The following is a 15,391-nucleotide window of genomic DNA, read 5'->3' on the forward strand; positions in this document are numbered from 1 at the left end:
TATAATGGTGCTTTTCATGGGTTTTCTGGGAAAGCAGTTCATGAAAAAACAAAGCACACAGACCATTAGATAAAGGTTGTTAAAAGTTTAATTTTTTTTTTACACTGTACATAACACATACAGCAATCCAAAGAAAGTCAGTAAAGCAAATATATAGCACTTTAAATAAATCACTGCTTTCTCTTAACTTAGCTTCTTCTGAAACAACATTCAGCATGTTTAAGGAAATCCACAAGTAGATGGATTTCCTTACACATTTCTTCTTTTGAAAGAGCTTTTAAATAAGCTTAAGGGTTGTTTCTGAGTCGTTATAGTTCCTGTAAAAGCATTTACTTATTCTTATGAATAAGTTACATCAACACAAAGGCCTTTAGCTGACAGACTTGTACTTTATCCACTGGTTTGGGCCACGCACTTCAAACGGTGGCTCATTGAAGTAGATGTGGTGACCTAGTTCTTCCAGGGGAGGCTCTGGGTCAGTGGTAGCAAACTGAGCAGCTTCCTCGATCTCCTTCCTTACTGCCACATCAATTTCCTAAACCAAAAATGGATGCTTCTTAGAAGACAGCTCAGGAAAAAGCGTCATTATTTTGAATTTAAATGCTATGGTTAAGTATTGGCCAGAATTAGTTAATGCTGTCTAGAAACATAAAATTAAAAACCTATAAAAATTCCCTCCCTACTAAGCTGCAGCATTTTGGGTAGTACCAGTAACTTACTGACAGAGCATGACTCCACTGAGCCTCTACATATTCTATTCTGATTCCATGGAACCCTCAGTGTGTCAGTGTCATTATTTTTTAAACAGAGTTGACTAAAGGAGTTACAACATGTGCTTAGAGGATTCCTGACTCCTTCGCTATGATTTTTCCCTATTCATAATTTCCCTTTTCGAGATTTACCCCCTTCCTAGGGAGTCAAGCAAGTCTGGGTAACTTTGATTTCTGTCTCCTAGTAAATGACACCCCAAGCCTTACTCAGCACCCAAAAGCAAAAGGCCTTTCCAGCAGAACATCACTTCAGTAGCTGGGGTGCAACAAAACTTCACCCTCACTTATAGAAGTGATGTTAAAGCAAACTCTAAAGAACGAGCGAGTGATGGACACTGCCCGTGATGTGCTTTTCAGAGATCATCAGTGTGTGACTGCTCAAGAGCTTGCTCAGATAGCAACTAAAAGCCATACCTTTAGTTCTTCAACACTAGCAAGATTGTTGTTGACCATTCTGTCCTTCAGCAAAGTGATGGGATCACTTTTGCTTCTCACTTCTTGGATTTCTTCTCTAGTACGATAGCTAGGAACAAGACAGGCAAAGACATGAACTTCTTCAGGGGTGCCCTTGAATCGAGGGCAGGTTCTGGACACAGCTCACTTTTAGAAAAAGGTGTGTCCACAGAGTTGTCAGGGATGCAATGAAAATACAGAACATTAATCTCTCAAAGGACGGTACAGCAACATCTAGAAACCCCCCCCACAGATCTGTAACTGCCAACTGAGCTGAACTAGCTCCAAGGGAAAGGGGAGCAATCCCAGTCTGGGACAGTTACAGTGAGGAGCCATATTTCCTCCTTCCCAGCCCCCCTTAGGAAGCATGCTTCCAATTCATTGCAAGTTTCATCCGAAATGCTGGGATACAACTCCACATAGACAAATTCAGATTTGTCAGCTGGTGCAATGCCAATGTATGTTTGTATTTTTAGGAAGTGTTCTACTGGACTGGGCAGTCCAAACTGTTCCTACAATTTTACCTTATAGGACTTTAAATACCCTAAAAACTCCAGAAAAGCATGCTGCTTTTTAGTCAAAGCTTAATTAGGACACAGCATAAAGTCACAGTAAAAGCAGAATTCAGTAATAGCACAGAAGTTTAACTGACTCTGTGCTTGTTCTAAAACCAAATCTCTTAATTCTGAAAATAAAACAAGTATGTTACATGGCCACAGATACCCACTGAACAATGGGATGAGTGATCATAGCAATTTCATCATGTTTAAATGTTCATTTAAAAATTGAACTTTAGAGTTTAATCTCTTAGAATTTGATCATCAATACTTACTTGTTTTCAGTAAGTGCTAAGAAAGAATGTGACAGTACCTTATTCCAGGGTCACTCATACTGTGGCCATGGTAACGATATGTCTGTAACTCCATCACAAGAGGGCCCTTAAAATGAAAAAACAATACAGAGAGTGTTACCACAAGTGACCAATTTGTAACAGCAGCAAGTATTTGCTACAGGTGAATTGCACTAGTGATCAATTATTTTAATTCAATGCTTTTTTCTCAATTTATGTAACATAAGCACATACAGATTCATTCAGTAAAAGGAAACCTAATTCTTTTCAAATTGAACCTTATATTGATATTGCAAGCATTTCTTCTCATATTCTTACTGAGCAGCATGAAAAAATTTCCTCCCTTCCAGTGTCATTCCACCATTATTCAGAATATTTCAAATTACCTGTTGTTTCAGTGTAAGATGGTAACTCGCAGAACCTTCATTACTTCACCAAATATTAAAAATCTTCAAAACCATACTTGGGTGACACACACTAACACTGACTCACAAAACTTTTATTTTACTTTTCATTTCTTACAAATATAGAGTGATTATTACTTTACTTGATCAGTTCTGCCTGACAGAAGTTGTGACAGAACACAACTGCCTGACAGTCATAATACCTTTTGCAACAGAATTTAACTGCGGTAGAAATGGGGAAAAAGATGACAGTATAAATAATATATAAGTGCTTGGTTAATACCAATTGCATGTTAATAAATTCTAACAAAAATTAGAGAACCACTCAATTGCATATGAGTTCAATACTGTGGAGAAAAGAGGAAATAAAGGTCAAATAAAGTTCAACAGCAACTGGAGAAAATGGGCTAGATGAGGAACTTCTTATGCAGCAATAACTTGGCTAAGAGTTTCACCTATGGAGAAGGAGTAACTATTACAGACTTACTTTTCCAGCTCTACAGTAGTCAGCTGCAAACTTTACTGCTTCTCTAACACAGAGAATATCCATGCCATCCACCTGATAAAGAGAAACTACATGTTAAGGCAAAAAAATGCCAGCCTACAAACTTCCAATTTCAGTATTTCCACAAGTGCAAGAGGAATTCAGCTTAAGGAAATTTATGTAGAAATAAAAGAAATGCACGTGTACGTATTGTGCAGGTGTGTGCACACACATCCCCCCCTCAAAAAAAAAGCTGTGACTACTCACCCTGAGCCCTGGAATGAAATATCCTCTTTTGTAGTAGTCAGTACTGGCTGCAGCTCTTTCAACTGATGTTCCCATTCCATACCGATTGTTCTCACAGACAAAAATACAAGGCAACTTCCATAAGGCAGCCATGTTGTACGTTTCAAATATCTGGCCCTGAAAGAAAAAGAGTAAGTTACATGTGGTCAGAGAGCTCAGCCTTCAAGCATTAGGCTCTACTGAAAATCCTGCCATTGCAGAGGTCTAGCTAGGAGAAATCTGAATACTAAAAGTGATCTGAAACCAGTCACTTGCTGCAGCTCAGAAGGAATAAAAGAGAAGCTACACTATATAAGGTAATTTTCATCTCAACTAGTAGTTTACAGAACTTAATTTTTAAACCTCTGTCAGTATCTGTGTTAGGATAGCACAAAACCTTCAAATTTAACTGAGGTATTTCAGCAACAGTCATAAAAAACTTGGCAACTGATTAACCTGGCAGGATGCTGCTACAGCAAAGTAAAGTTGGACCACAGTGACTGCATCAGCCTTATTACTCTGAAGTCAAAGACAGGGAACATCAAGAACTGAGATCTCCACCTGTGCTTTCAAAGTGGGAAACTCAATGGTACTCTCTAAACCACCAACTGCTGAACTGGCTTAATGTCTCAGCTGATATCATGAAGACACTGCCTGGAATGTCAATTGTAAGTGGCTCTGCGAGAATGCTCTGTCTTCAGAAACCTAAGTGACACGTTTCTCCCTATTCAGTAGCACTGTCATCTTCACTGCCATCATTCAGAGCTCTCCTTACAGCACAGGCACTTCAGGGTGTCACACTTAGGTGAACTGTGTGCAACTGGAAAGGGGGTAAAAAGAGTACCTGGAAACCCCTCTTCCCATGACTGGTATAATGTTCATGTAATTAACTACTGGCCTTGCTCATTCCCTGAGTATCTAGAGCACTGCAGAAGGGAAGGAGCCAAAAAGCTTTCCCTCCACACCAGGGACAAGGGCCAAGTTCAAAATAGGGGTGGGGAAAACCAGATGTTTACACAGATCCAAAATAAGACAAAAAATATGCTACATTCCTGATATGTAAAGAGCACCTAGCAATTAACTGTTCACCTGAATCACCCCTCTGAGGACTGTACAGTTCTTGAAACACATCCCTACTCAAATGCCTAAGACTACTCAAATGAGAGGTGATAGTTTCTAAAATTGGCAAGATGCCCAGCCACCTACGTGAAGTTCATCTCAGTCAACAGCACTTCACAACAAAAGCCTAGAGAAAAACTGCATTGAACTGTAGGACTGAGGGTGTGCATTGTCCACTTTCTCTCCAGGATCTGCCTTTTCAGTATTAGTAGACTCTTTTAATAAAGTGTTCTTGTAGCAGAAAACCCAACTCAACAATCTCGGCATAAGTTCCGAGGCAGACGTTGCCTGCATTGCAGGTACTACACAGGCAGGGCAGAAGGTGCTCTCCCACTCCTCGTAGGAATGGCAGAGCTCACAGTTCCCAGAAGGAAAATCAGTTACCCCCCGGCACACTCCTCAGAGCCACACCAGACAACTTTACCTGATTGGCAGCACCATCCCCATATAACGCCAGGCAGATTTCGTTTTTACCAAAGTATTTACAGGCCAGAGCGATCCCGGCTCCAAGGGGAACCTATCACAGAGTACAGAACAAACCAGAGTTGTAGAACAATGTTAAAGGAGCTGAAGATAGGCATCTTGTGAGCTGTAGGGAGACATTTATGCTGTTAGGGAGCTGCTCAACAATCAAGTTGTTACCCACCCACTTCGATTTGTTCCATCTGGTGTTACAGCCAAGATACAAACATGAACTGTATTCTTAGTTTGATTCATTTTTGCTACAGTTTACAAAATGATGAGCAAACTAGAAAAAGACAGAGCCACAGAGCAATGGTATCTGCATCAAGCTCAAACCACAAAAACTGAGAGGAAACACTGGCAACAGGACATAAGCCAAATTCAACTTGTACTTTGAAGTAGAAGTCATACCTGAGCACCAACAATACCATTGCCACCATAGAAGTTTTTGGTATACATGTGCATTGATCCTCCTTTTCCCTTTGCACATCCTCCTTTTCGACCTGAAACGTGATTAACAAGCGATTTATTTTTCAGAGGAAAAATACCGTGCAAATGGGAACATCTAATGCAATTCCTAAAGGTAATAACACCAAGACCATATAATTTTTGTCAGACGCGATGGCCTCTCTCCTAAGAATTCATGGTTAAATATCTCACAAAACAAATAAGAGGAGGGGAAAAAGAGAATAATGAAAACATAATTCTGGAAATAGAGAATGAGATTAAGAAGAAATTTTAAAACCAACCAAGGAGTTTCAGTATCCTACTACATAAAAGCATTTTCTGATGAATATGGGGTGTTTTATAAAAGACAACAAGGTCTGTATTTCTCATATACATACTCTGCAAGAAGTATATACAGTCCTTATTACTTCTGGCTTCTGCAAGATACGAATACTATTCCAAATTAGTTGCAATTACTTATATTTTTCTTCCCTTTGACAATAACTACAAGTAAAAATTACAAACAGGACATTGAAAAAAAGCACAACTAACAGCTTCCCATTCCACCCCAATATAAACATAAGAAGGCACCCAGTCCAGCTTTATCCAAGCTGTAATTTGAAGATAACAAGTGATTCATGAAGCATTGCAACAAACCCTATTTAAATGAGCCAATCTAAGGACACAGAATTTCTCATCAGCCCATTCAATTTCTTATTCCCATCTGTCTTGTTACTAGTTGCAGAGGACTTTATTGTATTTTTAATAAGCACAGCTTGTTTGGTGGTGGGTTTTGGGGTTTTTTGTGCATTAGCCTTCGTGTTTATTTTAGAAGTGGATCTCTTTGTACTTCTCTTTCTTATTTAATAGTGGATTGCTTTTATTATTGGTCTTTCTCATACCTTTCATATGTTTCATGTGAACTGTAATGGATTCTGACAGTTAGGGCCAAAGAAAAAAAAAAAGCCTAATATTAAGAAAAAGTTTTCTGATTAAGTGTAATTTAACTTCAGTAAGTTCCCTCCACTTTTTGTACAATCCTCTCTTGTATTTTAGAATGTGTTTAAGAACTCCTGATTAACCAGTGTCACTGTTTGCTACACTTTCTAATTAGAACACAAATCTGTTTCTCATGTATTTATCAATTCCCATGAAAAGTTCTTTATAACTTGTTTCCTATAGGATCTTATCTATTAGTCTTATTTTGGGTTACTCTGCTTCCTTCTCCTTCAAAGGCTTTTTAATTCTGTCATTTCTTTTCATTGTAACCCAAGCTGTCTTTCAGTTTGGCCTTTTTAGTCAAGATCTATCTTTGCAGGAAAGGACTCTAGCAGCACTCCTCTCTAGGAACTTTCCCAAGTGCCATTTCTTAGAACAACAGTCTCTGTACTGCAGCTGCTCTTTCCCAATTAAAGGAGCCCCACTAAAGTCAAGTATAATGCTATAGAAAATGATGTGTGTCAGGAAGTGAAACAAAGAAAAAACCCCACCACATTATCACTCGTATTTGTAGTTTCAGGGCCAACAGAAGGCTTCAGTCATGACAATCTCCTCATTTACTTTCTGCCTTATCAGTATCCAGTGACTCCTGGCAAATCGATCATCCACTAGAATCTGGGCTTTTGTGCACGTTATTAATATGCATTCTTAGCACACACATATGCTCTTTGTATACAAAATCATACCTCTTATCTACCCCAAAACATGCTTTTCTATAATTACATTTCAAGTATGCAGATTCTCAGATCAAGTCTTTATTATACCCGTGATTCATGAAGGCCCTCAAGCTCCTTGTTAATTTTTCACTTCTGGCATCTGTTCACAGATCTCAGAAGAGTTCAGCAGGCAGATCCTCTCCTCTCTTCCCTGCTCCATCCTCAACCCTATTGTGAATAGTTCTCTCTCCCTTCTGCAAAATCTCAATCTAGATTGTAATTTAATATTCTTCTTTCAGTCAAATTTTCCCAAACCATTCAGTTAACCATTACAGGCAGTGCTTACTAGTCTTCCTAAGACTTCAGCAGCATAATTCTGAAAATCCAAATCTGTCTCCTAGGGAAGGTAATGCCCTGTCCCACTGAGAACAAATGCCCACCACCAGCAATTTCCAAACTGTGCTGTAGCACAACAAATACAGCATTTGGTATTGAGAAAAATCTTATGAATTTGTGCTTTAGAAGTACTTAATTCATTGCTTTTTATAGTTAAAAGTGGTCGCATCATAAAATTAAAACACTGACTTATTCTGCTATGTCACTAAACTGCTTCTGAAGCCCCAGTATACTTTGTGCATCAACATAATTCTGAACTTGCATAAAAACTTCTGACAAGTACAGCAGCATGTGAATCCTCATTTTACCAAGCACACACCTGTAAGTTCAGCAAGGATTTCTCGAACAGGCACTCCCCGGGTGAAGGTAAAGCCGTGAGCTCTGTACGCTGTTATCACATGGTCTGTAGGCTGTATGGCAGCTTCAATCCCTACACAGCAGGCCTCCTGTTACAAAGCAAAAGTAAGCTTAGCAATGAAGGAAAACGCACAGCTTCCACAGCCAGCAGTGTGGCAAGGGCTCTGATCCCACATACATCCAATATCAGCTAACAGGAAGAGCACAGATACTCAAGGTGCGGCCTAACTAGTGCCAAACACAAGGACAGAATCACTGCCCTGGTCCTGTTGGCCACACTGTTCCTGATACAGGTCAGGATGCCATTGGCCTTCTTCGCCACCTGGGCACACTGCTGGCTCATGTTCAGCTTCCTGTCAATCCAAACTCCCAGGTCCCTCTCTGTCTGGCTGCTCTCCAGCCACTCTGTGCTCAGCCTGTAGCACTGCATGGGGTTGTTGTGGCCAAAGTGCAGGACCCGGCACCTGGCCTTGTTGAACCTCATGCCTTTGGAATCAGACCATCTCTCCAGCTTGTCCAGGTTCCTCTGAAGAGTCCTCCTGCCTTCCAGCTGATCGACACTCCCCCCCAACTTGGTGTCATCTGCAGATTTGCTAATGGCACACTCAATCCCCTCATCTAAATCATCGATAAAGATATTAAACAGAACTGGGCCCAACACTGATCCCTGGGGACACCACTAGTGATTGGCCACCAACTGGATGCAACCCTGTTCACCACCACCCTCTGGGCCCGGCCCTCCAGCCAGTTCCTAACCCAGCAGAGTGCCCCTGTCCAAGCCGTGGGCTGCCAGTTTTTTCAGGAGAATGCTGTGGGAGATGGTGTCAAAGGCTTTGCTGAAGTCCACGTAGACTATATCCACAGCCTTCCCCTCAGCCACCAGGTGGGTCACCTGATCATAAAAGGAGATCAGGTTGGTCAGGCAGGACCTGCCCCTCCTAAACCCGTGCTGGCTGGGTCTGATCCCCTGGATGTCCTGTAGGTACTGTGTGATTGCACTTAGGATGATCTGCTCCATAACCTTGCCAGGCACTGAGGTCAGGCTGACAGGCCTGTAGTTTCCTGGATCCTCCTTTTGGTCCTTCTTGTGGATAGACATCACACTGGCCAACTTCCAATCATCTGGGACCACCCCAATGAGCCAGGACTGTTGGTAAATAATGGAGAGTGGCTTGGCAAGCTCTTCCGCCAGCTCCCTCATCACCCTTGGGTGGATCCCATCTGGTCCCATAGATTTGAGGATCCAAGTGGCTCAGCAGGTCACTAACTGCTTCCTCCTGGATTACAGGGAGGCTATTTGGCTCCCCGTCCCTGTCTACCAGCTCAGGAGGCGAGCTGTCCTGGGGACAACCTGTTTTATTGTTGAAAGGAAGGTGTTAAGGACCTCAGCCTTTTCCTCATCTTTGGTGACTATGTTCCCCTCCCCCTCCTGTGTCCAACAAAGAATGGAGGTTTTTCTTGCCCCTCCTTTTGCTATTAATGTAATTATAAAACACTTCTTATTATCCTTTACAGAAATTGCCAGATTAAGTTCTAATTGTGCTTCTGCCTTCCTGATTCTTTCTGAATGACCTAACAACATTCTTAAACCCTTCCTGAGTTGCCTGCCCCTTTTTCCAAAGGTGATAAACCCTTTTTTTTCCCTCTGAGTTCCTGCAAAAGCTCCCTGGCCAGCCAGCCTGGTTGTCTTTCCCACTGGCCCACCTTTCAGCACACAGGGACAGTGTGCTGCTGAACCTTTAAGATTTATTTCTTGAAATATGTCCATCTTTCCTGGACCCCTTTGTTTTTAAGGGTTGTTTCCCCAAGGGTACTCTCCGAATCAGCATCCTGAATAGACCTAAGTCTGCCCTCCAGAAGTCCAGGGTAGAGGTTTTATTGATGCCCCTCCTTGTTTCACCAAGCATTGAAAACTTCATCATTTCATGGTAACGGTGCCCCAGACGGCCTCCAACCACCATATCTCCCACCAGCCCTTCTCTGTTTGTAAAGAGCAGGTCTAGCAAGGCCCCTGGTAGGCTCACTCACTAGCTGGGACAAGAAGCTGTCCTCCATACACTCCAGGAACCTCCTAAACTGCCTCGCCTCTGCTCTGTTGAGTTCCCAGCAGACATCTGTCAAGAATAAAGGCTGGAGATCTTGAAGCATCCACCAGCTGCTTGTAGAATAATTTATCCACCTCTTCATCCTGACTGGGTGGTCTATAACAGACTCCCACCAAGATGTCAGCCTTGTTGGCCTTCCCCCTGATTCCTACCCATAGGCACTCAACCTTATTGTCACTGACCTCAAGTTCTACAAAGCCAAGAAACTCCCTAACATACAGACCCACCCCTCCACCTCTCCTGTCTCTTCTGAAGAGGATGTAGCTTTTATGTTAAGTAAGGTAAAACAACATAAAACCTCCAGAAAAAAAATAATCTTACCTGACCATCATATAAGTGGCAGAAGCCACGAATAATCTTCTGCTTGTAGAGCTGGTCAGACTTGAGCTCCATGCGCCGTATGGTCTGCATTGTCTTGTAGTAATGGAGCCCCTCCTCTCGAGTCATCACTGCTGTGGTACTGGGGCCTTCTTCCAGTCGATGGAGGTCACATTTCTGCAAGGTTGAACAAGTAGTTATTTCCTGAAAATAATTTGTCCTATTTATGAATATTACTGAATTATTTTTTATGATGTACCATTTCCAAATTCAAAGTGTAATACCTTTTAAAAAGAAAGCCAGCCAAACCTAAATTCATAGGTCAAAACCTGTAAAGTTTGTGCACTGTTTCCAAATTTAGGGAAATAAAAGCCTTACTTTTAATAAAGACAGACTTACACTGACAAAATGAAGCTTTGTTGCACCTACAAGGAATAGATGAACTAGAGTCCTCAGAAAATGAGGTAAAAAAGAACACTTCCATGGCTGTTGCAGGCCAAATACCTGGTAAGAGCTACAGAGGTTTTTTGAAGAGAGAAGAAAGATCAAGAGTTTCCTTTGTAAAACAGTTTCTGGCCCTAAGACTGGACCTCACCTCTACTACCACAAGCATTAATAAACCACTGCTGCATCAGCTACACTGCCAGTCAAACCACCATGCGTGCAGTACAATTTCCTCCCCAAACCATGGACTCTACTGAGGGAGGGCTGATTTTAGGCACCCATACAAAATAAATTTAAAATAAAATAATAATAATAAATAAAAAGTTAAGTTCAGTGGAAGAAACCAAACAAATTACTCTGTCAGTGCAGATTAAATGGCCAAAATACTTCTATACAGGTTAAAGACAGTTTTTATCACAGCAAAAGTCTCTTCAGAGCAAATCCACTGACACCTTAGATGAACTGGGTATAACACAAAGGCACACTGCTCTAGGACAGCCCTGCTTCCAAGTTCACATAAAAATAGAAACTTTGCAGTTTTTTCATCAACACAAGACCAAACGTTAAATCTATATCTACTCAAAAAGGACTTTTCATATGTTCCTTCCCTTCCACCTGTGAAACAATTTTAATACTTTACAGGCAAAGATAAACAGGGAGAGCGTGGAAGAAAAACTAAATGATTTCTTTCAGATTTTCTTTCATCAGTTTCTGAATGAAATGTCAGCACAAAAGCTATTGCCAATGGAAGCATCACTTTTTCCTAAGACCCAGGCACAGGGGAAAGCTGACAGAATATAACACAAGTTTTTTGAGCAGCACCAGGCCAAGCATTAAAAGGATGCCATATTTTTTCCTCAAAAACCCATACACACCTTCATGAGCTGCACAACACCATAGGCTGCAAACACCAGCTAATTGTTTTAAGAGCATTAAGGAAACATTAATACTCTTCCCTCAGAACAGAAAAGGTTCTTTAGCTCCTTTCTGACTCTGTTCTCACAGCTACATTGCAGTATGACAGCTGCAAAGAATCACAACTTTGCATTCTTAAGAAACAAGTAACACTACTACACACTGCCAAGCACAGTTACTTCCAGCTGCACCGAGTAATCCGGTCACAGAGTGAGGGCTCCGGTTCTGGAAATTCAAACAGTATTTTCCTAATTGAAAAAGATACGGGGGCAAGTCCATTACGTCAAGCTGGGCAACAAACGCTTACACAGCACGCCACTATTAAGTGTTCTTTACCTTAATCTCAAATGAAGCTTCATTTGCAAAGTCTCCATAGTTACGTGATGCCACCATCACTCGAGAGGCCTTAAGAAAAACACAAAACCAAAGCATGAGCAATATTTAAATAAAATTATCAAGCAGAAGTAGGTGAATTTTCAAATAATTTCTCAGAGTACTCCCAAACTGAAACAATGTACGAATTAAACTCACCAGTGGCATATCCTTGTAAGGCTAAAGAACATTTATTCTGTATGAATGTGTTAAAGTCCTTTAAAATCTAGTAATTCAAATTAAGATTAAAAAAAAAAAGAATTCAAATTTGTAATATCCTCGATTATCTAAAAGAAACCCAGTAAGTTTCTAGAGATTGTGAAGAGCATCAAAACCACAAAAGTAATTGTTTTACCCTTCACATGCCAGATTGCCCATGCAAGGATAGACAGCCAATGCAGATTTTAATGGCTCTCTGTGCTGACTGGAATTTTGCCTTGATAGAACAAAAAAAACCTCCAAAAACCAAACCAAAACACAAACCAAACAAAAAAACCCAAAACAAACAATCCCCCCCAACCCCAAACAAACAAAAAGAACCCAGGAGATTTCTGAGGTACAAACTACTCTCACCCTTTCTTTTCAACAGGAAGAGAAGCTGGGGGGATTCAAGGCAGTAACAATGAAGAGAGAGAGGATTTCGGTGAGCAACAGCATGGCCACTACTTAAAAATTATATGGAAACACAGAATGTATCTGAGGATATGTGAAACACAGAACAGAAAGGGGGCATGGCAGGGGAGAGATAAGAAGGATGTTTGAAAACACATTACTGGTCTGTCTTAAGAATGAACCCAGGTTACTGACTAATGAACACTGGTGTTACACTGCAGCATCTGACAGGATGGGCATGTGTCCATGCATGCACTGTGGCCACAGACAAGGAACATACCACATCTTCAGTGGCAAAATTGTATTGCTTAACTAAGTTACACAAAAATTTCATTCAGTCAGGAAATTCACATAAATTTAGCTGAAGGTTAATTATTTCAAAATTTTGAGAATGTCCAAGTCACTGTTTCCAAACAAAGGTCTGATTGACAGGTATGAAGCTTGGAGAAAAAACAACCAGGAGATATTTCTCAATCCGTCTTGATTACCTACTCTGTTGCATACTTGATTTAGCAGGAACAATTTCCCCCTCCCCTATTATCAGATTAAATATTTAAGGTTTTAATTTAAACCAAGTTTCTACACTGTTTACCACAATGCATCAGTATTACTGGTGAAGAAAAGCTATTTTACTTCTAGAGCTGGAAGTAAATCAACAGTTTGGGATCTGCAGAATCACGGAATGGCCAGGATTGGGATGGGGATCTATAGGCCACCTGGTTAAACCTCTGCCCTGAATATGGGGCATAAAAGCAACACTGAGGAGTCTGTACAAAAGTTCTGACACATGGCCAGTACAGGTATCAAATGCAAACCTTGACAAAACTGACTGAGGCCTTACCTCACTAACGGCTCCCTAGGTTAGCAGCATTTGGAAAGGAAAAAAAGGGAAGAAAAAAAGAGTGAGTAGCTGTACCAAACAATCAGGGAGGAGAAGTCAGCAAATTATTAGCCAACTAGAATACAACACTACAAGTGGTCCATCTGTACAGTCTGGAAAATGCTCAAAGCATATATGAAACAATGCTTTGTGGATTAAGTCTACTTCTATTTATTTGGTAATTTATGCCTCCACTATAGGTGCCTAGGAACAATTCAAGGCAAATATTTACCAAATTGGTAAGTACTGGGATCCAGAAATCAATTACATTAAGATATCCAAATCAGATCTAGTTTGGCATTCCAGGAAAATGTAGTATCTCAGAAGCAAGCCGAGTATTTGTAGTAAGGAACTAATTTTAGACACCCATATTTGCAAAATTTAATTTAATTTGTAAAATTCCAAATATTTTACTTGTGAATTAGGAAATACTTTTAGACATGAAGCCCCAACACACATAGGAAGATCTCCCAGTAAATGTGCTCCCTTTTGTGATTCTCACAAATCCAGTCACTCATAAGCAGTGAATGCTTGGGTGAGAGAGCTGCCTCAGAACAGGAGTACAGCAACAGATCTGCTCTCCATGGCAAAAAGGCAGCTTCCTCCAGTTACCAGAAAGCACCTTTTAACTCTGATCTCGCCAACAGTTTTTTCCTCGGCAGGGGCTAATTTTTCCTCATGGCCACAGTCATTACAGTGGAATAAGGAGAACGAAGAGGTAAGAGCATGATTTTTCACACAAAAGAGATAAAACACAGCACATGACACAAAAATAACAAACTTTGAAAGAAAAATTCATGCAGCAATTGCAAGGGGCTGTTGGCTGGGCTGAGGCAGGTGGTGAAGCTCAGACAGTCCGACGCTGAACTCCAAACGGGTCGAGCAGCGCGTGTTTATTACCCCTGTAAGGGATCTGATCTGCGCTGTCAAAATATACATGGAACGACATAAACTAAAGCACTGCGCCACCAGGCCTTTATAGACCGAGTTCCTGCACGCGGCGACCATTTCACTGTCGCTGGGGTCTTCACGATCTTCAGAGGGGAAAAAAATGCCCCAAAAAACCAAACTCTTTTGTTCTTTTCCTTTTATTTTCTTCTTTTTTTTTTTTTTTTTTTTGTCCGCCGGCACCAACTTCCCGGGCCGTTCCCGCCGCCCCTCCCGGACCGTTCCCTCCCGGACCGTTCCCTCCCGTCCCCCCCGGGCGGTTCCCGCAGCGCCCCCGTGCGGCCGCCCCCGCCCCCACACCCCCCCCACCCCCCCCCCCCCCCCCCCCCCCCTTTCCCCCGCGGGCCGCTGCTCCCCGGCCGGGCCGGCACCGGATGCACTCACCGTTCTCCCGGCGGCCGCCGGGCCCTGCAGCACTCGGGACAGCGCGGCCAGCAGCATCTTGCGCATGGGGCGGGTGGGACGGGCAGGAGCGGCAGCACCTGGCGCGGGCCCCCAACCTCAGATCTCCTTCAGCCGCTGCCGCCCGGGCCGCGACCGCCGCCTATCACTGCGTCCCCGCGCATGCGCGACGCGGCGCTGCGGCGGGACAGCGCCGCCTGCCGGGCGCCCGGAGCCGCTAAAGGTCATTAAAGGTGATTAAATGTGGGAAGGGTTTGGTTTTTTTTCGTGCCGGGATCGCCGCGGACCTGCTCCAGCCTGGACGTCAGGAGGGATTTTGGGCGTTAGGGAGGATTTCTTCACGTAAAGGGTGATTGGGCACTGGAATGGGCTGCCCAGGGGGGCGATGGGGTCGCCGTCCCTGGAGTCGTTTAAGGACAGACTGCACTCGGTGCCCTCGTCTGATCGACGTGGTGCTGCTCGGTCATAGGTTGGACTGGATGATCTCAGAGCTCTCCTCCAACCCAGCTGATCCTCTGATTTTGGTGCCGACAGGCGGGGTTTGGGCACGTCCTCGCCGCTGTCCCCAGACACCATCGCTGGGGGCTGTGCCTCAAGGTTGACTTTGCTGTGCTGCTGTGTTCGAGCTGCCCTGTGCCTGCGCATTCCCTGATTTTTAAATGGATAAAGTAACTGTTGAAGCGGTTCCTTTTAATGTCACAGGCATCCATCCC

General features: G+C 42.5%; 1 protein-coding gene across 2 annotated transcripts; it reads right to left on the reverse strand.

The window, feature by feature from the left end:
- Positions 1–70: 70 nt before the first annotated feature.
- On the reverse strand, positions 71–14,846 carry PDHA1 (pyruvate dehydrogenase E1 subunit alpha 1). 2 transcript variants are annotated; one of them, XM_032678441.1, is made up of 12 exons: positions 14,661–14,767; positions 13,290–13,304; positions 11,801–11,869; positions 10,109–10,282; positions 7,645–7,771; positions 5,239–5,330; positions 4,790–4,882; positions 3,229–3,384; positions 2,965–3,036; positions 2,094–2,161; positions 1,185–1,293; positions 78–535 (listed from the first exon to the last, which is right to left on the reverse strand). In XM_032678441.1, the coding sequence occupies exons 1-12, from the start codon at positions 14,724–14,726 to the stop codon at positions 371–373; spliced, it is 1,206 nt and encodes a 401-aa protein (XP_032534332.1). In that variant the 5' UTR covers positions 14,727–14,767; the 3' UTR covers positions 78–370. The 2 variants fall into 2 exon arrangements, with proteins under 2 accessions (XP_032534333.1, XP_032534332.1); XM_032678442.1 differs by lacking the exon at positions 13,290–13,304 and having other exon boundaries at positions 71–535; positions 14,661–14,846.
- Between the last annotated feature and the right edge of the window lie 545 nt (positions 14,847–15,391).

Source organism: Chiroxiphia lanceolata, chromosome 2 (genome assembly GCF_009829145.1).
Source record: "Chiroxiphia lanceolata isolate bChiLan1 chromosome 2, bChiLan1.pri, whole genome shotgun sequence".
Classification (NCBI taxonomy): domain Eukaryota; kingdom Metazoa; phylum Chordata; class Aves; order Passeriformes; family Pipridae; genus Chiroxiphia; species Chiroxiphia lanceolata.